Consider the following 27500-nt stretch of genomic DNA (forward strand, 5'->3'; position numbering starts at 1 on the left):
AATCAATCAGTCAGTCAGTCCGTGATTATTACCTGGCAGCTGGAACCAGGGGAAGAGTCCGTCCTACCCTCCAGTATGTGGTCAGCCTGTTTAAATCCCGCCTCCAGATCTCCCTTCTGGATGGTTCTGATTGGATGATAGAAGGACTGGGCAGCGATGGCCTCCTGTCAATCAAACACAGGTGAATCAGATGTTTCCAGGTGTTTCAGGTGTTTCCAGGTGTTTCCAGGGGCGTCAGGTCTCACCTGGATGGTGACGATAGGCTGCAGCTCCTCGTACTGGACCCTGACGGCTCTGGCGGCTCTCTGCGCGTGGAGCTGAGTGTCGGCCACCACGGCGCCGATGATGTGACCCACACAGGTCACCTGCACAGAGGACAGATACATCAGCTGGGCCCCACGTAGCCTCCTGATTGGCTAGGTCATCAGAAACTCACCTGGCCGTCAGCGAGGACAGTCTCGTCGTATTCGATGGTTCCGGTGACGTTACTTCCAGGGATGTCGTCAGCGAACACACAGCAGACGACGCCGGGACAACGTTCTGCTGCTGATGCATCTACAGACCTACAAAACATACCTGGTTACACAGGACAGGTAGGTGTCCTACACGTAGGTGTCCTACAGGTGTGTGTCCTACAGGTGAGTGTGTCCTACAGGTGTGTGTCCTACATGTGAGAGTGTCCTGCAGGTGTGTGTCCTACAGGTAGGTGTCCTACAGGTGTGTGTCCTACAGGTGAGTGTGTCCTACAGGTGAGAGTGTCCTGCAGGTGTGTGTCCTACAGGTGAGCGTGTCCTTCAGGTAGGTGTCCTACAGGTAGGTGTCCTACAGGTGTGTGTCCTACAGGTGAGTGTGTCCTACAGGTGAGAGTGTCCTGCAGGTGTGTGTCCTACAGGTGAGCGTGTCCTTCAGGTAGGTGTCCTACAGGTAGGTGTCCTACAGGTGTGTGTCCTACAGGTAGGTGTCCTACAGGTGAGTGTGTCCTACAGGTAGGTGTCCTACAGGTGTGTGTCCTACAGGTAGGTGTCCTACAGGTGAGTGTGTCCTACAGGTAGGTGCCCTACAGGTGAGTGTCCTACAGGTGAGAGTGCCCTACAGGTGTGTGTCCCACAGGTAGGTGTCCTACAGGCGAGTGTGTCCTACAGGTAGGTGTCCTGCAGGTGTGTGTCCCACAGGTGGGTGTCCTACAGGTGAGTGTGTCCTACAGGTAGGTGCCCTACAGGTGAGTGTCCTGCAGGTAGGTGTCCTACAGGTGAGTGTGTCCTACAGGCAGGTGTCCTACAGGTGTGTGTCCTACAGGTAGGGGCCCTACAGGTGAGAGTGTCCTACAGGTGTGTGTCCTACAGGTAGGGGTCCTACAGGTGAGAGTGTCCTACAGGTGAGTGTGTCCTACAGGTGAGTGTGTCCTACAGGTGAGAGTGCCCTACAGGTGTGTTTCCTACAGGTAGGTGTCCTACAGGCGAGTGTGTCCTACAGGTAGGTGTCCTACAGGTGGGTGTCCCACAGGTGGGTGTCCTACAGGTGAGTGTGTCCTACAGGTAGGTGTCCTACAGGTGAGTGTCCTACAGGTAGGTGTCCTACAGGTGAGTGTGTCCTACAGGTAGGTGTCCTACAGGTGAGTGTGTCCTACAGGTAGGTGTCCTACAGGTGTGTGTCCTACAGGTAGGGGTCCTACAGGTGAGAGTGTCCTACAGGTGTGTGTCCTACAGGTAGGTGTCCTACAGGTGTGTGTCCTACAGGTAGGTGTCCTACAGGTGAGAGTGTCCTACAGGTGTGTGTCCTACAGGTAGGGGTCCTACAGGTGAGAGTGTCCTACAGGTGAGAGTGTCCTACAGGTGAGAGTGTCCTACAGGTGAGTGTGTCTTACAGTACGGTGGCGTGAGCCTTGCTGCTGGTGATCAGCGCCAGGTAAAGCTCGTTCTCGTACAGTGGCAGGTCGTCGCAGTAAACCGCTTCACCTGTGGCCTGCTTCATGGCCGACAGGTGCATCATAGGACGGCCCACCACGTCGTCCTGGCTCTGGCCCTCTGGCACCGCCTACAGGAGGAGAGAAGGATGACGCACCTGGACAGAGAGGTGGTTTCCATGGTAACAGGTGTGAGTGAGTACCTGGTAGAGCTGGACGCTGGATGGCGTCTCTTGGCGGTACACCTGGATGGCGCTCTGACAGTCTGACCCCGCCTCCTCCACGCTGACGCCCTGACGGACGAACAGGAAACACATGGTCACAGGGTCACAGGGTCACAGGGTCACAGGGTCACATGGTCACAGGGTCACAGGGTCACAGGGTCACATGGTTACAGGGTCACAGGGTCACAGGGTCACATGGTCACAGGGTCACATGGTCACAGGGTCACAGGGTCACAGGGTCACATGGTCACATGGTCACAGGGTCACAGGGTCACATGGTTACATGGTCACAGGGTCACATGGTTACAGGGTCACAGGGTCACAGGGTCACATGGTCACATGGTCACAGGGTCACAGGGTCACATGGTTACATGGTCACAGGGTCACATGGTTACAGGGTCACAGGGTCACAGGGTCACATGGTCACAGGGTCACAGGGTCACATGGTTACATGGTCACAGGGTCACATGGTTACAGGGTCACAGGGTCACAGGGTCACATGGTCACAGGGTCACAGGGTCACATGGTTACAGGGTCACAGGGTCACAGGGTCACATGGTCACAGGGTCACATGGTCACAGGGTCACAGGGTCACAGGGTCACATGGTCACATGGTCACAGGGTCACAGGGTCACATGGTTACATGGTCACAGGATCACATGGTTACAGGGTCACAGGGTCACATGGTCACATGGTTACAGGGTCACAGGGTCACAGGGTCACATGGTCACGGTCACAGGGTCACAGGGTCACATGGTCACAGGGTCACAGGGTCACATGGTTACAGGGTCACAGGGTCACAGGGTCCGCATCTCCACTAACATCAATACAACAGAAGAAGAAGAAGAAGAAGAAGAGGAGGAACCTGGAGGCGGAGCTTCTGCAGCACCGTCAGGTAGAACTTGTAGAAGAGGCTCAGGGTCAAGGTTCGCCGGTAGGTCACCATGCCTCCCGGCGCTGAGGGGTCAAGGGTCATCTCCTCAGCCAATGAGGAGCAAGCTTCCTGTACTAGCTCCTCCCCCCACGACCTGAACCAGACCAGACAGTGTTACACTCTTCCTCCTCCTCCTCCTCCTCCTCCCACACCCTCCTCCCCTCACCTCCCAATTAGCCTGTTAGCCGTCTCCTTAGCTAGCAGCGTGCTAGCCGCCATGCCTCCGTAGCTTAGCTTCAGATCCTCCACAACGTTCGTCTGAGGAGAGAAGGTAACGCTCATCGCCGCGGTAACGATGCTGATGTCATCCTCACGGCGAGGAGACAGTTTGAAGGCGGAGACGAACTGAGTCTGAGGACGACAACAGAGTCTGGTTGCTAGGAGACCAAACAACAACGAACAGCATGTTCACTTCCTGTTTCACATTAAAAGCCCTCTGGTGACCTGAATGACAGGACAGTGGTTGCCGGGGCGACGCCGGACCTACCCTCTTGCTGTATGGGATGTGAACAGAGACCAGGATTTCCTGCGGCCGCACGATGGTCCTCCTGTACCCGGTGAAGAAACCGTCGTCCATCTGGACCACGCGGGCGCCGTCTGAGGACATTTACACGTCATTCACCGCCCGTCAGCAAACACACACCCTTTCAAAATAAAAGTGTTACCCTTGTCCATCAGCGTGAGTCTGCAGCCGGCCGCCATGAAGACGGGGTTGAGGTCGGAGATGGGACTGGCCGTCATGATGTTTCCACCGATGGCCTGGAACACAACCACAGAGTCACAAACTCTCCCAGGTGTCCTGAACTACACACGACCTCCTAGAGCCCCCGTCTCCTACCGGACCTGAACTACACACGGCCTCCTAAAGCCCCCGTCTCCTACCGGACCTGAACTACACATGGCCTCCTGAAGCTCCCGTGTCCTACTGGACCTGAACTACACACGGCCTCCTAGAGCCCCCGTCTCCTACCGGACCTGAACTACACACGGCCTCCTAGAGCCCCCGTCTCCTACCGGACATGAACTACACACGGCCTCCTAGAGCCCCCGTCTCCTACCGGACATGAACTACACACGGCCTCCTAGAGCCCCCGTCTCCTACCGGACCTGAACTACACACGGCCTCCTAAAGCCCCCGTCTCCTACCGGACCTGAACTACACACCGCCTCCTAGAGCCCCCGTCTCCTACCGGACCTGAACTACACACGGCCTCCTAAAGCCCCCGTCTCCTACCGGACCTGAACTACACACCGCCTCCTAGAGCCCCCGTCTCCTACCGGACCTGAACTACACATGGCCTCCTGAAGCTCCCGTCTCCTACCGGACATGAACTACACACGGCCTCCTAGAGCCCCCGTGTCCTACTGGACCTGAACTACACACCGCCTCCTAGAGCCCCCGTCTCCTACCGGACCTGAACTACACACGGCCTCCTAGAGCCCCCGTCTCCTACCGGACCTGAACTACACACGGCCTCCTAGAGCCCCCGTCTCCTACCGGACCTGAACTACACACGGCCTCCTAGAGCCCCCGTCTCCTACTGGACCTGAACTACACACCGCCTCCTAGAGCCCCCGTCTCCTACTGGACCTGAACTACACATGGCCTCCTAGAGCCCCCGTGTCCTACTGGACCTGAACTACACACCGCCTCCTAGAGCCCCCGTCTCCTACCGGACCTGAACTACACATGGCCTCCTGAAGCTCCCGTCTCCTACCGGACCTGAACTACACACCGCCTCCTAGAGCCCCCGTCTCCTACCGGACATGAACTACACACGGCCTCCTAGAGCCCCCGTGTCCTACTGGACCTGAACTACACACCGCCTCCTAGAGCCCCCGTCTCCTACCGGACATGAACTACACACGGCCTCCTAGAGCCCCCGTCTCCTACCGGACCTGAACTACACACGGCCTCCTAAAGCCCCCGTCTCCTACCGGACCTGAACTACACACCGCCTCCTAGAGCCCCCGTCTCCTACCGGACCTGAACTACACACGGCCTCCTAAAGCCCCCGTCTCCTACCGGACCTGAACTACACACCGCCTCCTAGAGCCCCCGTCTCCTACCGGACCTGAACTACACATGGCCTCCTGAAGCTCCCGTCTCCTACCGGACCTGAACTACACACGGCCTCCTAGAGCCCCCGTGTCCTACTGGACCTGAACTACACACCGCCTCCTAGAGCCCCCGTCTCCTACCGGACCTGAACTACACACGGCCTCCTAGAGCCCCCGTCTCCTACCGGACCTGAACTACACACGGCCTCCTAGAGCCCCCGTCTCCTACCGGACCTGAACTACACCCACCTGCTCAGTCTGGGAGTTAGCGCATGTTGAACTCACCGCTACGTTGCGGATCTGCTGCCCAGCGAACCAGCGCAGCTGCTCCAGGATGGCGAGGAAGACTTCGGTCTGATGAGGAGGAAGAGTCTCCACCGCCTTCTTCAGCACCGCCCCCATGTGGCTGAGCGTGCACGCTGCGCCGAACACGATCCCTGCACACAAACGTTCACGTGTTTTTACCGCTAGCCACGTTAGCATCACGGTGAGCTAGCGTGGCCATGCTAACATGCTACGTTACCGTCGTCAACGTGAGTCACTGCGTTGAGTTCAGGGATGAAGGCCGGAGCCAGGATGACGGGGTAGACCATGTTCTTAAACTTTACCTCGATCCCTGGACAGACACACGGTCAGTGAACGAGTGAACGAGTGAACGAATGAACACGAGTGACGCAGACTGACCGACTTCCGTGTTTCCCACCACCACTCGGGCGTCGGGATGTTTCCACTTCAGCTCCAGAAACTGGTCCAGGTTGTCGGGCTGCAGCCACGCCGACCGATCGCCACGGAAACACAGCGTCCTCGACCTTTGACCCTTAGAGAGCGTCTAGGAGCAAGGACATGGAGAGAGAACAGAATTGTCTTCGTGTTCACTTCCTGTTACAGTCGCATCACTTCCTGTTTGTCTGTGTGTGTGTGTGTGTGTGTGTGTGTGTGTGTGTTTACCATGAGCTCAGGGGGGAAGATGACTTCCTGTGTGGGGTCAAAGGGCGTGAAGTCGGTGGCGTCGAACAGCGCGGTGACTTCCTGTCCAGACAGAGTTTCAGATTAAAGGTTCTTCTCTGGAACGACCAGAAACATTAAAGACACTCAGACTCACATCAGCTTCCTTCCCATTGGTCATGCAGCAGCCCTGGCCCCGCCCCCTGCCTCCACAGCAGCCGCCGTCCTGGAGGAAGAGACACGTTAGCGCGTTCATTGGACGAATCAGAACCTTAGAGCCGTGAGTCTGGTCCTGACCTGGGTCAGAGTCCGGAATCCGTCCAGGATCGGTCTGTAGCCCGTACACCGACACAGGTTCCCTGAAAGCACCATAGCATGGTTACCGTGGTTACTGACAGCTTGGTTACCGTGGTTACTGCTACAGAGGGACCACGTCAGATGATGTAATGATGATGTAATGAGCACAGTCTACCCTGGAAGGCTTCCTCCACGTCGGCCATCTTGGGCGTGGCGTTGGTCCTCAGGAGGGCGTACATGGACATGACGATGCCCGGCGTGCAGAACCCGCACTGGGAACCGTGAGCCATGGCGATTCGCTCCTGGACCAGAGGAAAGACCACAACAGGAACAGGAAGTGTTAGTCATGATAGCATGTTAGCCCCCCGGTGGGCGGAGCCTCGGCCAGAAGCAGCTTTACGTACCTGGACGGGGTGGAGCTTCCTCGCCACACTGCCGATTCCTTCCACTGTCGTCACGGCAACCAAGTGCAGGGAGCAGATGGGGGCCAGGCAGGCGTTGACGGCGTGATGACTGGACGCGGTTAAAGATCAATGTTCTGCTTCATCAGACGGCGTGAAACCAGAAAGTCAGCTGGGCGCACATGACTGCAGCTGACGGGACGCTTCGATTGTCACGGCTCAAAGGCTCAAAGGATACAGTAGCTGTCGGGTGGGCGCTTGGTACCGGGACAACATGACGGTGCAGGCGCCACAGCCGCCCTCAGCACAGCCCAGCTTGGTCCCGGTCAGCGCCACTGCAAACACACAATCATTAACTCCAGGCTGTTAGCTAACCGCTGCTAACCACTGCTAACCGCCGCTAACCGCTGCACTCTGATTGGCTCAGGGGGCTCGAGGAGGTCCTGGAGGCCCCTGGACCGGTCCTTGAAGAGACTGCAGGACTGTAGCGGTTGACCTTTGAACCTTGGTGTTGTCATTAAAGTCTGAGCGGTCGCTGACCTCAGCCACTGTAAACCAAACTCCATGCAATAAAACACTGATTTAAGAGCAGCAGCAGCTTCAGGTGCTTCAGCAGTAAAATCAGACGACGCTAAAGATAAAAACACGCGACGTGAAGTTCAGCGTGTTCATGTGTTCATGTGTTCAGCGTGTTCATGTGTTCATGTGTTCATGTGTTCATACACTTTCTCCTCAGGTAGGTGAGCAGGGTCATCTCAGGGTCAACGTTCCTCTCCACGATCTGCATAAAAACAGAAGGTTCATCAACAGAGACACGTGACTGGTTCACGTCTGTGATGTGAGTAAAAATTAACTCAGATTAAAACGGGTTGAAACTGACATGGACTCTGGTCTGAAGGCCGAATAAACAGAGCTGTCACGTTTTAACTCAGCTACAAAGATAAATAAATATATATAAATATATATATATATATTATTATGTGACATCTTTTACTTCAGATTAAAAACAACAGGTTCAACATTTATAAATAAACATTAATACATTATTTTGTTTAAACATTATTTTATATTTTATATTTCATTTAGTTATTTTATATATTATATTTATACCATAACCATTATCACTTATCATTTCATTTAAATGCAGTCATGAGCATATACATCTCCTAACATTGTCTCCGTGCAGAACTCCCTTTGAAGTCTGTCTAATTTAACGCGAGCGAAGGATTTATTTCTACCTTCTTTCCGTTGACGAAGAAGATGAGCTCGTCGGAGTCGGACCCGGACCGGGTCTCGGTATCGGCCATGATTCTGTTTGCGTACATCGCGCTGCCGGTCTGCTGTGTCCCCTCAAAGATGCTGGTCGTCAATGATCCGGAGCGTCCGCGGCTCAGGGGCTCGTCAACCCGCTGAGAGGTGTGTCCATCACGAACCCCCCCCCAACCCCCCCGCCACACACACACACACACACACACACACACACACACACTCAACAGCTGATTGATTCATCACGTTTGTTAAAGAAGGAAACGACCTGACTGATTCACCCTGGTGAAGGACTGACCTTTGACCCTGATGAGGGGATTAGCCTGTCAGCTAATCATTCACAGAGAGGTCATCAAAATAAATTACAGATATTTACTTTACATTATTTATTAATGAATGTGTTATACATTCATTCATTATTTATATTAAAACATTTTGTTCTAAATATTTGTTTATAAATTAAATTACTTCAAAACTAAATGAACGAGAAGAACACATGATCCATTCAGACCTGTTAGCATTAGCTTTAGCTGCTGTACGCTTCAGCTTCAGTCTGTTAGCTTTAGCCTCAGTCTGCTAGCTTTAGCTTCAGTCTGTTAGCTTTAGCCTCAGTCTGCTAGCTTTAGCCCAAGTTGGTTAGCTTTAGCTACTGTACGCTTCGGTTTCAGTCTGTTAGCTTATCTTCATTCCCTTAGCTTTAGCATCAGTCTGTTAGCTTTAGCGTCGGTCTGTTAGCTTTAGCCTCAGTCTGTTAGCTTTAGCGTCGGTCTGTTAGCTTTAGCCTCAGTCTGTTAGCTTTAGCATCAGTCTGTTAGCTTTAGCTTCAGTCTGTTAGCTTTGGCCTCAGTCTGTTAGCTTTAACGTCGGTCTGTTAGCTTTAGCTTCAGTCTGTTAGCTTTATCCCAGGTTGGTTAGCTTTAGCTCCAGTCTGTAAGCGCTGGCATCACTCTGTTAGTATTTGCCACTGTCTGCAAGCTTTAGTCAGAATTTGTACGCTTTAGCCTCATTCTGTTAGCTTTAGCCTCATTCTGTTAGCTTTAGCTACTGTACGCTTTAGCCTCATTCTGTTAGCTTTAGCCTCATTCTGTTAGCTTTAGCCTCATTCTGTTAGCTTTAGCTACTGTACGCTTTAGCCTCATTCTGTTAGCTTTAGCTACTGTACGCTTTAGCCTCATTCTGTTAGCTTTAGCCTCATTCTGTTAGCTTTAGCTACTGTACGCTTTAGCCTCATTCTGTTAGCTTTAGCCTCATTCTGTTAGCTTTAGCCTCATTCTGTTAGCTTTAGCTACTGTACGCTTTAGCCTCATTCTGCTAGCATGTACAGTAACACGATAAACAAACAACAAACACAAACATACAAACATGTCCAGTTTGTATTTCTAAACATTTTTATTTCAAGTATAACAGTATAAAAACTCACAGAACTACTTCTAACATATGTTTTAATCAATGTCCAGTTTAATTAATGACCTCAGTAGCTTTAGCGCCTGCTAGCTTTAGCATCAGTCTGTTGGCTTTAACCTCAGGCTATTAGCTTTAGCATCAGTTTGTTAGCTGAAAACTCAGTCTGTTAGTTTAGCCTCAGTCTGTTAGCTTTAGTCTGTTAGCTTTAGCCTGTTAGCTTTAGACTGTTAGCTTTAGTCTGTTAGCTTTAGCCTGTTAGCTTTAGTCTGTTAGCTTTAGCCTGTTAGCTTTAGCTGCTGCAGAGGTGTTTCTCATGAGATGTGATACTCCACACAGTACTTCCTGGCTGCATAACAAAAAGCATTATGGGAGCTGTAGTCGCTCCTCCTCCTCCTCCTCCTCCTCCTCCAGGAACCAATCAGAGGCTCCTTCTCCTCCTAGGACGCTTCCACCAGGTGAAAGCCTCCGTTCTCCTCCCGGAGCTTCTCCCTCTTCTGGGCCTGGACCAGACTGTAGACCACGGCTCCCAGCGTGTTCCTGTTCAGACCCAAGCCCCGCCCACTGCCGCCGCGCTCCGTGAAGCTGGACCGCTCGTCCCGACTGCTCACGAAGAAGGTCCGGACCTGAGGCAGGAACAGGAAGTGGTGTCAAACTGGAGGTGTGTCAAACAGGAAGTGGCGTGGAGCGTGCCTCACCTTGCCGTGGCGTTCGCTGACTCCTTTGACGTAAATGTTCCCTCGGAGCTGCCGTAGGAAGCCCCTCTCTACCAGGATGCAGCTGGTGGCCTCCGGCACCTGACAGGAAGTCAAGCGGTCAGCTGAGAAACCAGGACAGGTGGGAAGTCCCCGTCAGACAGGTGAGCTCACCTGGATGGTGCCGTTGACGCCGGTGCTCTCCATCCTGCTCGCCATGTTCACCGTGGCGCCCCAGATGTCGTACTGAGGTTTGGTGGCGCCGATCACACCGGCGATGACGGGGCCGTGGGCGAGGCCTGAGGCACATGTACCCAGACTGATTTTAGGCTATCTAGGTCAGGGGTCAGGGGTCAGAGGTCAGGGGTCAGGGGTCAGGGGTCAGGGGTCAGGGGTCAGGGTGTTCGTACCGACTCTGAGCGTGAAGCTACTTCCTGTGTGAGTGTTGATGTGTCTCAGAGTCTCCTGCATGGCCAGAGCGAACAGAGCCAGCTGACTGAGGTGATGCCAGACGTCCTCACACTCCTGACACACACACACACACACACACACACACAGTCACATGTGGGGTCATGGATGAACAAGGTCGTCGTCATGGTGACACACCCACCTTCCTGTCCGGGGAGAGGCCTGAAGCCGCCATGTAGGAACTACCGATGGTTTTAATCTTCTCCACCTCCTGGAAGTAGCTCTCCTCCAACAGCTGGACACACAGAGACCTGAGATGAGACAGGAGGAGGAGGAGGAGGAGGAGGAAGAGGAGGAGGTGGAGGAGGAAGAGGAGGAGGAAGAGGAGGAGGAGGAGGAGGAGGAGGAAGAGGAGGAGCAGGAGGAGGAGGAGGAGGAGGAGGAAGAGGAGGAGGAGGAGGAGGAGCAGGAGGAGGTGGATGAGGTGGAGGAGCAGGAGGAAGAGGAGGAGGAGAAGGAAGAGGAGGAGGAGGAAGAGGAGGTAAAGTGTAACACCTGGTCAAAGTCGGTGATGATGTGGTTCAGGAGGCGGAGACTCTCGACTTGTTGATGAACGACTTCCTGTTGTTGGTAGAAATCAGAGAATCCTGGAAGAGACGCGAACATGACGCCGACTCTCTGGTACGACTGGGAATACAAGTCCTGAGACACACAGGTGAGACAGGTGAGACAGGTGGGACAGGTGGGACAGGTTAGAGACAGGTGGGACAGGTGGGACAGGTGAGAGACAGGCTAGAGACAGGTGAGACAGGTGAGACAGGTGGGACAGGTTAAAGACAGGTGAGACAGGTTAGAGACAGGTGAGAGACAGGCTAGAGACAGGTGAGACAGGTTAGAGACAGGTGAGAGACAGGTGGGACAGGTGACAGACAGGTGAGAGGTGAGACAGGTGAGAGACAGGTTAGAGACAGGTTAGAGACAGGTGAGAGAGGTGAGACAGGTGAGAGACAGGTGGGACAGGTTAGAGACAGGTGAGAGACAGGTGGGACAGGTGACAGACAGGTGACAGACAGGTGAGACAGGTGACAGACAGGTTAGAGACAGGTGAGAGACAGGTGAGACAGGTTAGAGACAGGTGAGAGACAGGTGGGACAGATTAGAGACAGGTGAGACAGGTGAGAGACAGGTGACAGACAGGTGAGAGACAGGTGAGAGACAGATGACAGACAGATGACACAGGTGAGACAGGTGGGACAGGTTAGAGACAGGTGAGAGACAGATGACAGACAGGTGAGACAGGTGAGAGACAGGTGAGACAGATGACAGACAGGTGAGACAGGTGAGAGACAGATGACAGACAGGTGAGACAGGTTAGAGACAGGTGAGAGACAGGTGAGACAGGTGAGAGCCAGGTGATAGACAGATTAGAGACAGGTGACAGACAGGTGAGACAGGTGAGAGACAGGTGAGACAGGTGACAGACAGGTGAGACAGGTGACAGACAGGTGACCTCGTCGCTGCGCTCTCTCTCCAGGAAGTGCTGGGCCACGTGGGCCGGCAGGATGTTGAGCAGCAGACACTCGTTGTGCTCCCTCAGCTCCTTCATGTCCTCCACCTCCTTCCTGGCCTGGAGGCGCCACAGGAAGTCCAGCCGCGCCGTCGCCTCCAGCTACCAACGAAGAAGAGAAGGTCAGCCATGTGAGGAACCGACCAATCGACCAATCGACCAATCGATCCTTAGAGCTCAGGTGTCCCACCTGTCTGCTGTTGTAGAGGACGGCCACCACAAACATCGCCATGAGGACCACGCACGCTCCTCTCCCACACAGCTGATGGGACCTGAAAGCAACACGCCATCGTTAACCATGTGAGACATCCTCTTCAACAGCACCTGAACGCAGCACCTGAACACAACACCTGAACGCAGCACCTGAACACAACGCCTGAAGGTAGCACCTGAACACAACACCTGAACGCAGCACCAGAACACAACACCTGAACACAACACCTGAACAAAGCGCCTGAACGCAGCACCTGAAGGTAGTACCTGAACACAACACCTCAACACAACACCTGAAGGTAGCGCCTGAACACAACACCTCAACACAACACCTGAAGGTAGTACCTGAACAAAGCGCCTCGCTCACCTGTGCGTCTGGATGATGTAGGCGTAGAGGGCAGCGGCCAATAGGAGGACGGCGAGCTGCAGCACGCAGCTGAGGCGCAGGAAGACGGCACATGTCACCATGGCAACGACCCCACTGAGCAACATGAACTCTGGGACGGTGCAGATGTTGACGTCAGCCCAGGTGGAGGTGGGCGGAGTCAACGGGGCGTAACTGTTAGGTACTGCTTCTGACCAATCACACCACAGCTGGAGGAGAGGAAGGGTGACCTGACCTTTAGTGACCTCGAAGATGACCTTCAGTGACCTTCAGTGACCTTCAGTGACCTTGAGGATGACCTTCAGTGACCTTCAGTGACCTTCAGTGACCTTGAGGATGAGACTCACCAGGTCGGCGGAGGCGACTCCAAAGTTGACGGTGATGGCGGTCAACGTGAGCAGCGTACGGACGACCTTAGTTTCATGAACCCAGCAGCAGAGCGACTGCAGGGGGGCGGGGCAACGCTTAAACTCCTCCCCCAGAGTCAGCAGGAGGAGCAGGAAGTAGACAATGCAGCTGACCAGGAAGTGAGCTACCATGGGACACAACCTGTGGACAGACAGGTGGATGGACAGACAGGTGGACAGGTGGATGGACAGACAGGTGGACAGGTGTGAGGACAGACGGGTGGACAGGTGGATGGACAGACAGGTGTGAGGACAGACGGGTGGACAGGTGGATGGACAGACAGGTGTGAGGACAGACAGGTGGACAGGTGGATGGACAGACAGGTGTGAGGACAGACAGGTGGACAGGTGGATGGACAGACAGGTGTGAGGACAGACAGGTGGATGGACAGACAGGTGGACAGGTGGATGGACAGACAGGTGGACAGGTGGATGGACAGACAGGTGGATGGACAGACAGGTGGACAGGTGTGAGGACAGACAGGTGGACAGGTGGATGGACAGACAGGTGTGAGGACAGACGGGTGGACAGGTGGATGGACAGACAGGTGGATGGACAGACAGGTGGACCGGTGGATGGACAGACAGGTGTGAGGACAGACAGGTGGACAGGTGGATGGACAGACAGGTGTGAGGACAGACAGGTGGATGGACAGACAGGTGGACCGGTGGATGGACAGACAGGTGGACCGGTGGATGGACAGACAGGTGGACAGGTGTACCTGGGGGCAGGCAGCAGCAGCTGGACGGTCATCAGCAGCAGCAGTAGGATGAAGGAACAGACCATGTTGGACTTGAAGAGCTCGTCTCTCATCTGGGAGTACTGAGACACAAAGACAGGTCACCTGAAACAAGCCCCACCCCCACCTGGCTGTCACACCTGAAGTAAGCCCCGCCCCCTGAGGAGCAGCTACCTTTCCCTCCATGTTGGCGTCCTTGAACACCTGAGTGAAGGTGGTGATGTGCTCCTTCCTCATTCGCTCGCTGCTCCTGACCTCCATGGCCTGAACGATCCTCTTGTTGACCTCCCTGGACCCCGACCGCTGAGCCGCGACCTGATTGGGCAGCTGGGTCAGGGAGCCGTTGGTGAAGGTGGCGAGGATCTGCAGGGGACAGGAAACAGGAAGAGGTCAAAGGTTGCTGAAGTTCACCAGGAATGTCCAAACGTCTTCCAGTGCGTCCTCACGAAGCTCATCCCCAGGATGTCCCCGAACGGTCGCTCGGCGCTCCACGTCGTCATCTCGTCGTAACTCGGACGCCTCGCCCTCGGAGGCTCCGCCCCCTCCCGTGGCCCCGGACGAATCAGGAACGTGTCGATGTTGTGTTTCCGTAGAAACAGGCTGCGGTCCCGGCCGTGCCCCGCCTCCGCCTCATAGACCCCGCCCAGGAAGTCCAGAGTGGTCCGAGAGACGTGGACCTGACTGAGGACACAAAGATGCAGGGAGGACAGACTGAGGACATGAGGACAGTCAGAGGACATTAGGACAGACTGAGGACAGACTGAGGACATATAGAGGACACGAGGGACTCTGACCCTGGGACTCCTGCAGCCTCCAGACTGTTGGCGATGTCCACGTCCCAGCTCCAGATGTCAAACTGCCACTTCTGGAGACCCAGGACCCCGCAGAGGACAGAACCTGAGTGGACACCGATCCTCATGTCCACTTCTTGCTGCAGCTCCCGGCGGACGTACCTGCAACCAGACACGTCCACGTTACTCCTGAGCGCCATGGCAACGGCGCCACAGAGGACGTACGCGCGGCGAGTTTACCGGATGGTGCTGATCATGCTGAGTCCCATGTCCACGCAGCAGCGGGCGTGTCCTCTCTGGGGCTCGGGGACGCCGGAGACACAGTAATAACAGTCCCCGAGGATCTTAATGCGGAGACACTGGTGCTCCTGGACAGGAAGGAGACATTTAAAGACCTGAGACATACAAAGACCTGAGACGTTTAGAGGACACATTTAAAGGAGACACGCAGAGACCTCTGCTAATCTGTCGAACCGCGCGAAGAGCTCGTTAAGCATCTTAACGAGTTCCTGAGCCGAGAGAATCAGCGACAGAGACGTGAAGCCGATGATGTCTGCGAACAGGATGCTGAGGACAAACAGAGACATTTAGACGTCCAGCGTGGCTAACAGGTAGGCTAACTTGATAGCTAACAGCTAACAGGTTAGCTAACAGCTAATGGTGTCATTGACAGCGTCAGCAATTACTCATGGAGTTCCTCAGGGTTCTGTTCTGGGTCCTCTCTCCTCTGGTTTGTTTACCTGACGTTCTTGTAGTGGTGGATGTAGATCTTGTGGAACTGCTGAGGCAGCAGGTACTCGTCCATGGAGGCCATGTCGGCGATCATCTCCAGAACCAGAAACCGAGGCAGGATGGACATGACCAGACGCTCCTGGGGACACAGAGACGCAGAGACAACCGTGTGATGGACGGAGACAACGACTTGATGGACGGAGACAGTGACTTGAACCAGTACCTGTCTGTGGTTCTCCCTCTCCAGTCGGACCCGTCCCTCGATGCAGCGCCGGGTCTCCAGGAAGGACTGTCTCTGGGTCCGATCAGACAGGTAGTGGATGAACAGACCGGCAGTGTTCATGGCCAGGTACAGCAAGGCCTTCGACAGCACCTGAACCAGAACCAGAACCAGAACCATTAATCAAGTACCTGCACAGGCACAGGACAGGAAGACGGACACAAAAGACAAAAGACAGAAAGAACAACGAGTTCCCTCCTGACCTTTTTGAGTAAGGTGTGGTCGCCGTAGTGACAGCAGACGTCCACCAGGAGGTGCAGGATGGAGGTGGTTGCCCCGGCGATGATGGACCAGAGGAGAGGGAGGGGCAGGAGGGTGTAGGTGGAGAAGAGGGTGAAGAAGACGTACCAGGAGTGGTCGCCGTCCGCCCAACAGAGAACGCCAACCAGCACCTGGACGGTCTGAGAGACCCAGGTGACCAGAGACAGACACCTGAGACAGAGGACGGACAGAGGACAGACAGGTGAGGACGTGTCCAGTCTGTGTCTGTCTGTCCAGCGTGAGAACAGGAAGTATACCTGAGCCACTGTGGTGACGACATCACTTCCTGTCTGGTCAGCGCCAGCAGGCAGAGCCCCGCCCACAGCGCCACCGACAGGCCAGCCAGGCCGCCGCAGGCCACGCCCCCCCAGCCCGGAGGCCACGTCAACAGCGAGACGAGGAGTCGGGTCAAGATGTCGATGGCGTTGGTGACAACCAGAGAAGTTCTTCTCTGAGCCGAGGAGAACCGCTGGTAGAGCTGCTCCAGGTCTGAGGACCTGAGACCAGAGGAGGAACCAGTTCAGGAGAACCACAGAACCTTTATTATTAGTAGTAGTAAGAGATTAATAGAGAACCACAGAACTTTTGTTATTAGTAGTAGAAATAGATTAATAGAGAACCACAGAACCTTTATTATTAGTAGAAGTAATAGATTAATAGAGAACCACAGAACCTTTGTTATTAGTAGTAGTAAGAGATTAATAGAGAACCACAGAACCTTTGTTATTAGTAGAAGTAATAGATTAATAGAGAACCACAGAACCTTTATTATTATTAGTAGTAAGAGATTAATAGAGAACCACAGAACCTTTATTATTATTAGTAGTAAGAGATTAATAGAGAACCACGGAACCTTTGTTATTAGTAGTAGTAAGAGTTTAATAGAGAACCACGGAACCTTTGTTATTGGTAGTAGTATTAGATTAATAGAGAACCACGGAACCTTTATTATTAGTAGTAGAAATAGATTAATAGAGAACCACAGAACCTTTATTATTATTAGTAGTAATAGATTAATAGAGAACCACAGAACCTTTATTATTAGTAGAAGTAATAGATTAATAGAGAACCACAGAACCTTTAGTATTAGTAGTAGTAATAGATTAATAGAGAACCACGGAACCTTTGTTATTAGTAGTAGTATTAGATTAATAGAGAACCACGGAACCTTTGTTATTAGTAGTAGTAATAGATTAATAGAGAACCACGGAACCTTTATTATAATTAGATTAATGAGTCTCTACTTGAAGACGAGCTGCAGCGTTGGGAAGAAGACGCCTCGCACCGTCCGTCCACATGACACCAAGAAGTCACCGTCGCTAAGTGAGTCGTGATTGGTTGGCATCGGCGTTGCCATGGCGATCCTCTGCGTCGGGTGGATACGAGCTGCAGACGAGCGGCGCTTCTGCCAAAGTGCTCCACGGGAACCTTTGTTACGGATCTGCCTGAAAAACACGATTTAAAGTTGAAATGTGAACAGGTTCTACCTGTGATCGGTTCTACCCGTCATCGGTTCTACCCATCATCGGTTCTATCTGTCATCAGTTCTACCCGTCATTGGTTCTATCTGTCATCAGTTCTACCCGTCAGCGGTTCTATCTGTCATCGGTTCTATCTGTCACCAGTTCAACCCATCATTGTTTCTACATGTCATTGGTTCTACCTGTTGATGATGTCATCGGTTCTACCTGTTGATGATGTCATCGGTTCTACCTGTTGATGTCGGCGATGTAGGCGTCGGTGACGGTGATGCGGTGCCGCCCCCTCTCCGGCCTCGGGGGGTACAGGTGATGCTGGTCGATGATGTTCCTGACGGCATTTTGCCACAGCAGCTGCTTCCTCCGCAGGCCGGGGGCGGGGCTTATGTTGGCGCTGAACGTGATGTCACTCGCTTGCCGCGCCCCCTCAAGGTCACCGTCGTCGCCCATGGTTACAGGGACCAACTGGTGCAGGTTTAAAAGTGAGCACAGGACAGAGTCTCGGTGGAGACAAGTCTCTCAGAAGACGTGTTGGTCTGGACACACGTCCCGGGACAGGTCCACGTTTCTGGGATAATCCATTCAGTCAGCTGACGGCTCTGAGCAGAAAGTTTAACATGTTGATGGTTCTGATCTGATCTCAACAGACAAATGTGAAGGAACCAGGAACTAGGAACCAGGAACCAGGTCCAGGTGAACAAACATGAACAGAATGAGTTAGAACACGTGGAACATGTGAAGCTGGTGAGTTGTACTCACTGAGCTGGTTCAGATGCAGAGTCCAGCTTCATGCCTCCAGTCTTCTTCTGTCTTTAAACCGTGTCCACTCAGCTCCGCCTCCGGCCTTTAGGTTCTGATGAAGACGATGAAGACAGTGAAGACGATGAAGACAGTGAAGACGATGAAGACAGTGAAGACAGTGAAGACGATGAAGACAGTGAAGACGACGCTGAAGGTTTTTTCCAAACTCAAAGGACCAAACGGAGCAGAGCGGCTTTGAGTAATGAGCTGATGTCTTAATCCAAACAGGAATCCCTGAAACGGAGACGAGCGTCCGTCCATTAATCAGATGGATTAACCGAGGGAGCGTCCAGGTGCATGATGGGATCGGTGGACCAGGTCCAACCAGGTCAGACTGTGTTCAGGTGGAAAAAGGACTCTGAGCATGTGTGGCGCCACCTGGTGAAGCTAAAAGCTGCAGTACCTTTAACGACCACTGGAGGCTTAACCAAGATGGAGGCGACCGGAGGCGGCGCGCTGAGCTTCAGAACCAGGAAGTAGGAGGGTCCATGGTCTCTGGTTTTATTATAAAATGTTTAACACAAACCAGTTCCTATAAATCAGAAACAACGAGTCTGTCTCGTGTCTCGTGTCTCGTGTCCGTCATGTGGTCGACCACCGTGTCCGATCTTCTTTACGACAGGAAACGCATCATCAGATGTTGCAGTCATGAGTCTGAAGCCTGAGCAACGCTGAGCGTCACGGTGTCCGATCCGCTTCACGCTTCAATGGCTTCTTACGTTCTCATTTAGAAATGTTCTCGGTCATTCTAACTAGAACCCGTTTACTTCCTGTTTAGTTTTGACTTAAATAAAAATCACGTTCAGGCGTCGAGTGGAAACTTTTTATTCAGACACACGTATGTAAAAATAGAAAACTATGATCACATCCTCATGACGCCTGTCGGCCGCTCACAGGAAGGAACAAGAACATCACCTTCATCATCATCATCATCATCATCATGTAAACTTTCAGTGAGAACTCAGAGGAAGACAAACCAGGTGAACGAACCGAGTGGAACTCATTTAACAGGGGAACTAATTATGAGCTTAGAACATGTGACGGCTCAAATCAGTGTCTGGATCGTTTCAGATGATTCAGGGAACAGAACAGACGTGAAACAGAAAGATAAGGGAACAGATGATGTAGAGATAAGAGGCCAAATCAAAATGTTAGGGAACAAAAGAAAAGTTTCAGGACACAAAGGGGATGGATACGTCATTTAAATCAGTGAATCAGAAACGTAAGAGAACAGATGAACAGTTGAGCTTCAAATGAGGGGAACTGAATAAGTGCAACACCAAAGACACCAAACAAAAGTTTGTGCACCACATGAAAATGTCAGGGAACCAATGAAAGAGAGTTAATGGACCCAAAAATACATTTAAGGGAACAAAAAGATGCTTTAGCTTCAGAGATGTTCAGATTTAGGGAACTAATTAAAAGTAAGACGAGAATAAACCGAAGTCTGAGGGAACTAATGACGGAACAGAAAAATAAATAAATAAATAAATAAAGTTAAGGGAACAAATGACGCAGAAATAAGAGGCCCTAAATGTTAGGGAACAAATGAAGAGTTTCAGGACACTAATGGGATGAATACGTCATTTAAATCAGTGAATCAGAAACGTTAGAGAACAGATGAACAGTTGAGCTTCAGAGACGTTTCAAATGAAGGGAACTAATAACAGAGTGTTAGGGAACAAATGAAAGCGAGTTAATGGACCCAAAACTAAATCTAAGGGAACAAAGAGATGCTTCAGCTTCAGAGATGTTAAAACGAAGGAACTACTTAAAGGTAAGACGAGAAGAAACAGAACTCTGAGGGAACTAATTCATATTTATCTTAAAATGACGTGAATGGTTGGAGGGAACAACCAGCGACTTTAGGAAACAGTGAAGGATCTAAAGCCTGATTGGTTCCTCTTCCTGGCAGGTTTGGTCACATGGCGTGTTTGTTCTTTTATATTCTACATGCATTATAATTTCAGTCACACCTTTATACACCTTTAAATATTTATACCTCCAAAATAAAAGCCCCATTTAAAGCTGACTCTGAGATCAACGGTTCCGTTTATTATTCCTATTTTTTATCTTTGTTCCGTTTAAACTCCAACGTCTCGTTTTAAAATCTGTAAACGTGTTTTTACTCGAAAGAAACGTCTTGACCTTTATTTTGAAATTCAATGAATTTTAAAACTCATCCGATTCTTTGATGTTTCAGTTCCCACTCCGTCGTCAGAGTTTTGACTTTTAATTTGGACTCAACTGTGATAAATAAATAAGTTGGGACTGGCTGGAACCAGTCGTTAGCTTCGTTAGCTTCGTTAGCACTGAGGCGAGCAACATGGCACACGAGACACCGACGTTAAATAAGCAAATAAATATAAACACGTTCCGTTGTGTTATTTAATGTTCTTCAGCAGCGACGTCCGAGCGTTCACCACCGCCTTGAAGGCGTCCTCGCTGCCGGGCGCCACGCACTTGTCCGGGTGCAGCAGGACCGCCAGCTTCCTGTACGCCTTGTTCACCTCCTCCCTGGAAACCAAGAGGGTGGAACCAACGTCAGGAACAGGAACTGGTTCTACGTTTGTTACTGATTTCATGGGTAAAATGTTCTCGGTGGAACCTTTTGTTTCTGTTCATTTCCTGGAACATATGAGGTTAAAGTGGCTAACAGCTAGGCTAGCATGCTAACTAGCGGCTAACTTAAACACATTAATAAATGGTTAGCTAACACGACTCCGCTACGTCTCAGCTGTGGACTCACCGCGTGGCGCCGGGCTTGACGCCCAACATATCCCATGAGTCCTTGCTGTTGCGGATGCGCCGGATGGTGTCGGCCTGCTCTTTGGTGAAGCCCACGCTGACCTCGGACACCGGGCGCTTGCCGCCGTTCTCACACATGTCGGTGATGGAGGAGAAGAAGGCCTGCGGAGAACACGACACTCAGAACGTCTCCGGTACAGACGCCAACGGCTGGCGGCGAGCGGCGAGTACCTGAAACATCTCGTTGATGCCCTCGCCGCTCTGAGCGGACGTCTCAAAGTAGTGGAAGCCTCGGGACTCCGCCCACAGACGGCCCTCGCCCTCGTCCACCACGCGCCGCTTCGTCAGGTCCACCTGCAACATCAGACAGCTTCAGCTCTTATTTTGAAGGGGCAAAACAATAAATTACATAAAAATCTGAAATAAAGTTTTATTTTATAAAATAATATTAGTTGTAAATATTTAAACTCTAATAAACGATGTGTCCGCTGTGTCTGCTATCTAAAGTAGCTAGCCTACAGTTAGCGGGCTATCTCATGCAGGATGCTATCTGATATAGCATGCTCACTTTAGAACAGCAACTAGCATGCTATCTGATGTAGCATGCTAAATGTAGGATTGCAGCTAGCATGCTATCTGATGTATCAAGCTAACCGTAGGATAGCAGCTAGCATGTTATGTAAGGTAGCTAGTGTGCTACAGGAAACGTAGCGTCGTAATGAAAGGATGAGTTCAAGGAGAGCTCTGATTGGAGGATCCCACAGGGTCAACCCAGCCGCGTGCGCTCTGATTGGACGAGGAGCCTCACCTTGTTGGCGCAGACGACGAACACGATGCTATCCATGTTAGCCTGAGAGCCCATTTCCTGCTTCATCTCGCCCAGCCAGCTGTCGAGGGCGTCGAAGCTCTCCCTGAGGCCGACGTCGTAGACCAGCAGAACCCCCTGGCTGTCCTTGTAGAACTCGTTACGCACCTGAGAGACACCACAGAGCAAGAACCAGCAGCTGCTACAGCGCCGCCTGCTGGCAGCGGCCTCACATCACAGCTAACCGCTAACCCTCACATCACAGCTAACCGCTAACCCTCACATCACAGCTAACCGCTAACCCTCACATCACAGCTAACCCTCACATCACAGCTAACCCTCACATCACAGCTAACCCTCACGTCACAGCTAACCCTCACATCACAGCTAACCCTCACATCACAGCTAACGGCTAACCCTCACATGCTAACCCTCACATCACAGCTAACCCTCACGTCACAGCTAACCGCTAACCCTCACATGCTAACCCTCACATGCTAACCCTCACATCACAGCTAACCGCTAACCCTCACATCACAGCTAACAGCTAACCGCTAACCCTCACATCACAGCTAACAGCTAACCGCTAACCCTCACATGCTAACCCTCACATGCTAACCCTCACATGCTAACCTCACATGCTAACCCTCACATCACAGCTAACCCTCACATCACCGCTAACCCTCACATCACAGCTAACAGCTAACCGCTAACCCTCACATGCTAACCCTCACATGCTAACCCTCACATGCTAACCTCACAGCTAACCCTCACATCACAGCTAACCGCTAACCCTCACATCACAGCTAACCCTCACATCACAGCTAACCCTCACATCACAGCTAACCGCTAACCCTCACATGCTAACCCTCACATGAACTCACCTCGTAGAAGAAGGGATGGCCGGCCATGTCGAAGATGTTCACTTTAATTTCTCGGTCTCGAACCTGGACTCTGTCGGGACATGACTCAGTTAACTGGTGTGAAACCGGTTCAGACTCAGTTAACTGGTGTGAAACCGGTTCAGACTCAGTTAACTGGTGTGAAACCGGTTCAGGTACTCACTTGGTGACTCCGTAGTCGATGCCGATGGTGGCCAGGTACTTGGGAACAAACCTCTTCTCACAGTAACGCTTGATGATGCAGCTCTGAGGAGGAACACACACCAGAGTCCATTTAAAAAAGCAGCCATTTAACGGAGAACTGAGCGGACGCGTAAAAGAATCAAGAATAAAAACTGTTTTAACGTTTAAGGTGATGATTACAGTTAATACTTGAATTTAAACATCAACACTGATCACAATCACTTTATTCTCCTGATTCATTCATCATCATCATCATCATCAGTTCTTCCTGTTATAATAATAATAATAATAATAATAATAATAATAATGTTCATCTCATAGTTGCCGTATTTCAGAGAACATGTCAGAGATGTCATTAAATGTTTCTGGCCGCTCTGATGTTTAACAGTTGGAGGTGATGAGCAATGAATCAGGAAATAATCGGATTTTAAACGGAGGCTGGCCCCACAGCGAGCAGCGTCACATTAATCACTATAATTAATCCCCGTAAACCAGAGGAAACGCTGCTTATTGAATCTGAGTCTGGTCCCGGAGCTGGACCTGAACCAGACCTGGTGAGACCTGGTTAAATCAAAGCCCAGGGGTCGGATTAAAGCAGCAGGAAGCGGCTCAAGCAGGAGCTCCCTGAACTCCATAGAGGTTCGGTCTAATTGAGGCCGGGGGGGCTCCTACCTTCCCCACCTCGGCGTTCCCGAGGCTGATCACCTTCACCCGCAGTGACTTCTTGTTGTCTCGTCTCTTCGGCGCGTTCGTTTCCATCGGGAACTTTTTCCTCGTTGCGTTTTGTTGCGGTGAAAGTGTGCGGGGCTGCGACGAGGAGACGCGGGGACGCTCAGTGTTGACAGCCGCTGTTGTTGTTGTTGGGAGCGATGCTAACGAGGCTAACTAGCCGTTAGCACCCGGGCTAGCAGTTAGCAAACCTGAAGTATTATGGGATTAATGGTTTTCCTGTAGCATCGATGCTAATGCGCTGCTTCAGCTTCCATTGTGACACAGCGGAGGTTCAGCTAGCCTCATAGCATAAATGCTAACCAGCTGTTTAGGAGTTAGCCGCTGCTAGGTGACATGACTTCCGGTTAGGCCTTTCAAAATAAAGAAGAAACGGTCGCGTTTGTGTCGATGGTTAATTTTTTATTTATGAATTTAAAACCTTAAAAAACAGAAAAATAAGTGAAACTGAGACAAAAACACGATTAAAAGAATAAAAGACACAAACTCTGTGACGTGAAGAGACGTCATCACAGAACAAATTCTCAGGGGAACATCAGAACAGGTGACCTGGGTCAGTCTGTCTAGAACACATCTAGAACATGAAGCAACAACTAATCTAACAATGAATCCTTTAAATCTACAGTCAAATAAAAACTAAAGCTGCTGAAGAAACTATTAACGTCTCTGACTCTGAGACACTTTTATTGTGAAAAGCCGATTGTCAATCTTTCATCTTTGTTTCTTTGGTTATTTTAAACTCAATAAACATTCAAATGTTAAAAGAGCCAGAAGTTCAGCCCGAGCATCCGGTTAGCATCCGGTTAGCATCCGGTTAGCATCTGGTTAGCATCTGGTTAGCGGGCAGGAAGTGGCTGCATCTGCAGGGAGTCGTAGGTGTCTCTGGTGGCCGAGCTCAGGTCCTGAAGAGAAACAGCTGATTGGTCCAAGCTCCTTGTAGCGTCACGTTCATTCAGTCACTTCCTGGTTCATTCATCCAGTCACTTCCTGGTTCATTCATTCATTCATTCACTTCCTGGTTCATTCATCCAATCACTTCCTGGTTCATTAATTTATTCATCCATTCACTTCCTGGTTCATTCATCCAGTCACTTCCTGGTTCATTAATTTATTCATCCATTCACTTCCTGGTTCATTCATCCAGTCACTTCCTGGTTCATTAATTTACTCATTCAGTCACTTCCTGGTTCATTCATCCAGTCACTTCCTGGTTCATTCATTCATTCATTCACTTCCTGGTTCATTCATTCAGTCACTTCCTGGTTCATTCACCCAGTCACTTCCTGGTTCATTAATTTATTCATTCAGTCACTTCCTGGTTCATTAATTTATTCATCCATTCACTTCCTGGTTCATTAATTTATTCATCCATTCACTTCCTGGTTCATTCATCCAGTCACTTCCTGGTTCATTAATTTATTCATCCATTCACTTCCGGGTTCATTCATCCAGTCACTTCCTGGTTCATTAATTTACTCATTCAGTCACTTCCTGGTTCATTCACCCAGTCACTTCCTGGTTCATTAATTTATTAATTCAGTCACTTCCTGGTTCATTAATTTATTCATCCATTCACTTCCTGGTTCATTCATTCAGTCACTTCCTGGTTCATTAATTCAGTCACTTCCTGGTTCATTAATTTATTCATCCATTCACTTCCTGGTTCATTCATCCAGTCACTTCCTGGTTCATTAATTTACTCATTCAGTCACTTCCTGGTTCATTCATTCAGTCACTTCCTGGTTCATTAATTTACTCATTCAGTCACTTCCTGGTTCATTCACCCAGTCACTTCCTGGTTCATTAATTTATTCATTCAGTCACTTCCTGGTTCATTAATTTATTCATCCAGTCACTTCCTGGTTCATTCATTCAGTCACTTCCTGGTTCATTCATCCAATCACTTCCTGGTTCATTCACCCAGTCACTTCCTGGTTCAGACTCACCTGGTAGACCTTCTCCGTCTTCCTCTGACGCTGTAAAACATTCAAAACTTTATTAACAACTCATTCTGTTCAGAGGACAACATTTCAAAATAAGAGCTCCTGGTCACTCACGTCTCCTTTGAGCCGGAGCTCCCTGTACTCGCCGTCCGTCCGTTTGTTCAGGTCCTGAATTAAAACACACACATGAGAACCAACGTTCCTTCTGTCGGACAAACCTTTAAAGAACAGGCTACTTACCGTGTACAGGCTGTCGTCCCTCTTCCGGTTCTACGAGACGGAACAATGAAGAAGAAACAGTCAGAGGAGTTCATTTCTGTCTTTAAAGGTTCTAGAGGAATTCATTGTGACAGAACCGAAACTGTTAACTGTTCCAAGGGGCATTTGACGTTCTTTAAGCTCCCAGAGAAACTGTGTTCTGTTAAAGGTTCACCCTCAGAGCTGGTTATTTGGGTTCTCATGGTTCCTGGTTCTTAGTATTTTCGTTTATATAAGGTTTGTTTATGTTCTTGAGGGTTCTTCAAAGTTTTTTCTTTATCCAGCAAGCTTTTACCTTTTTAAACTGTTCTTTTTCAGTTCTCCAGAGAGATTTGTTTTGTTTGGGTTCTCCACGTTCTCAGTGTTTAGATCTTATTAGTACGTTACTTTATGTAAGTTTTGTTCCTGTACTTTAAGGTACCTCAAAGATTGTTCTCACAGAGCAAACTTCAACGATAGATGTTTTTGGTTCTTTGGGTTTTCTGGATTCATGGTTCTCCAGGTTTAGTTCTTCTTACTTGTATTTTAATTTAAGTATGGATGTTCCCCAGAGATTTTGTTCCTGTTCTTTTACGGTTCCAGAGAAGCTGTTCTCTTGATAGGTTCCTTTAGATCAGAGGTTCCTCACCTTATCACAGCCACGTACCCCTACGCCGCCTCAACACCCACGTTTAGTAGAACACACAAATAAAATCTGTTAAAGTTAAGACAGATTATTTAGCTGTTCCTGTACCTCAGTGGTACTACTGAGTACTACTGGGTACTACTGAGTACTACTGAGTACAGACTGAGTACTACTGAGTACTACTGGGTACTACTGAGTACTACTGAGTACAGACTGAGTACTACTGGGTACAGATTGGGTACTACTGAGTACTACTGTGTACAGACTGGGTACTACTGGGTACAGATTGGGTACTACTGAGTACTACTGTGTACTACTGGGTACTACTGGGTACAGACTGGGTACTACTGGGTACAGATTGGGTACTACTGAGTACTACTGTGTACTACTGGGTACTACTGGGTACAGACTGGGTACTACTGGGTATTACTGAGTAGTACTGAGTACTACTGGGTACTACTGAGTACAGACTGGGTACTACTGAGTACTACTGTGTACTACTGAGTACAGACTGAGTACTACTGGGTACTACTGAGTACTACTGGGTACTACTGAGTACAGACTGGGTACTACTGGGTACAGATTGGGTACTACTGGGTACAGACTGAGTACAGACTGAGTACTACTGGGTACTACTGGGTACTACTGTTATCATCTCCAGTTCCTACAGCGCTGACACTTAGTTTTTCTATATTTAAACTCGTATAATACTTCATTAACTAATTTATTCTATATTTATACTTTTACTATTTCTGTTGTGGCTTCTGAAAAAATAAATCAAACATTTATAGATGTGTGGTCTGACTGGAGACGTCTCTGTCTCTGTCTCTCTGTGTCTGTGTCTCTGTCTCTGTGTCTCTGTCTCTGTCTCTGTCACTCTGTGTCTCTGTCTCTGTGTCTGTGTCTCTGTGTCTCTGTGTCTGTGTCTCTGTGTCTCTGTGTCTGTGTCTCTGTCTCTGTCACTCTGTGTCTCTGTCTCTGTGTCTGTCTCTCTGTGTCTCTGTGTCTCTGGGTCTGTCTCTCTGTGTCTCTGTGTCTGTCTGTCTCTGTTTCTCTGTCTCTGTGTGTCTATGTCTCTGTCTCTGTCTCTATGCCTCTGTCTCTGTCTCTATGTCTC

At 50.5% G+C, this 27500-nt stretch overlaps 4 protein-coding genes across 5 annotated transcripts in view; all 4 read right to left on the minus strand.

The window, feature by feature from the left end:
- xdh (xanthine dehydrogenase) overlaps positions 1–8191 on the minus strand; it is a gene marked incomplete at both ends in the record, with an annotated part of 14125 nt that extends 5934 nt beyond the window's left edge. Inside the window, 21 exon segments of the mRNA XM_084575206.1 lie at positions 68–164; positions 246–365; positions 437–563; positions 1865–2034; positions 2107–2196; positions 2993–3155; positions 3228–3412; positions 3549–3658; positions 3727–3820; positions 5408–5559; positions 5646–5738; positions 5807–5951; positions 6071–6151; positions 6225–6293; positions 6365–6426; positions 6540–6666; positions 6769–6877; positions 7004–7100; positions 7489–7546; positions 8004–8124; positions 8172–8191. Of these exon segments, the coding sequence (XP_084431332.1) occupies positions 68–164; positions 246–365; positions 437–563; positions 1865–2034; positions 2107–2196; positions 2993–3155; positions 3228–3412; positions 3549–3658; positions 3727–3820; positions 5408–5559; positions 5646–5738; positions 5807–5951; positions 6071–6151; positions 6225–6293; positions 6365–6426; positions 6540–6666; positions 6769–6877; positions 7004–7100; positions 7489–7546; positions 8004–8124; positions 8172–8191 (2290 nt within the window).
- Positions 8192–9872: 1681 nt separating this feature from the next.
- LOC311509770 (adenylate cyclase type 8-like) lies at positions 9873–17839 on the minus strand (the record flags this gene model as incomplete). Its single annotated transcript, XM_084575205.1, has 21 exons — positions 9873–10058; positions 10131–10229; positions 10302–10426; positions 10538–10652; positions 10738–10830; positions 11091–11237; positions 12046–12204; positions 12293–12374; positions 12683–12909; positions 13048–13249; positions 13830–13930; positions 14022–14210; positions 14294–14528; positions 14642–14800; positions 14879–15006; positions 15094–15205; positions 15379–15743; positions 15854–16082; positions 16169–16408; positions 17156–17356; positions 17625–17839. The coding sequence occupies 21 exons, from the start codon at positions 17837–17839 to the stop codon at positions 9873–9875; spliced, it is 3609 nt and encodes a 1202-aa protein (XP_084431331.1).
- A 1026-nt stretch (positions 17840–18865) lies between these two features.
- Positions 18866–23881, minus strand: dnajc27 (DnaJ (Hsp40) homolog, subfamily C, member 27). 2 transcript variants are annotated; one of them, XM_084575208.1, is made up of 7 exons: positions 23534–23881; positions 22809–22891; positions 22628–22697; positions 21747–21911; positions 21170–21292; positions 20940–21100; positions 18866–20707 (listed from the first exon to the last, which is right to left on the minus strand). In XM_084575208.1, the coding sequence occupies exons 1-7, from the start codon at positions 23585–23587 to the stop codon at positions 20575–20577; spliced, it is 789 nt and encodes a 262-aa protein (XP_084431334.1). In that variant the 5' UTR covers positions 23588–23881; the 3' UTR covers positions 18866–20574. The 2 variants fall into 2 exon arrangements, with proteins under 2 accessions (XP_084431334.1, XP_084431333.1); XM_084575207.1 differs by having other exon boundaries at positions 23501–23880.
- Positions 23882–23943: 62 nt separating this feature from the next.
- The window catches only part of cd247 (CD247 molecule), an 8237-nt gene continuing 4680 nt past the window's right edge, over positions 23944–27500 (minus strand). The window contains exons 4-7 of the mRNA XM_084575209.1: positions 25741–25770; positions 25615–25668; positions 25504–25533; positions 23944–24459 (exon numbers count right to left, since the gene is read on the minus strand). Coding sequence (XP_084431335.1) covers positions 24394–24459; positions 25504–25533; positions 25615–25668; positions 25741–25770 — 180 coding nt within the window. The 3' untranslated portion in view covers positions 23944–24393. The remainder of the gene's footprint in view (positions 24460–25503; positions 25534–25614; positions 25669–25740; positions 25771–27500) is intronic.

This window comes from Chelon labrosus (assembly GCF_963514085.1).
Source record: "Chelon labrosus genome assembly, contig: SCAFFOLD_205, whole genome shotgun sequence".
NCBI classification, from domain to species: Eukaryota; Metazoa; Chordata; class Actinopteri; order Mugiliformes; family Mugilidae; genus Chelon; species Chelon labrosus.

Bases quoted from the DNA above. Each gene is read 5' to 3' on its own strand.
- dnajc27 (XM_084575207.1), bottom strand. From the start codon at position 23,587: ATGGAAACGAACGCGCCGAAGAGACGAGACAACAAGAAGTCACTGCGG. The intron at 22,698-22,808 runs GTGAGTACCTGA...ATGTCCCGACAG, and splicing joins ATCGACTACGGAGTCACCAA to AGTCCAGGTTCGAGACCGAG. The intron at 21,912-22,627 runs GTGAGTTCATGT...GGTGTCTCTCAG, and splicing joins GCCATCCCTTCTTCTACGAG to GTGCGTAACGAGTTCTACAA.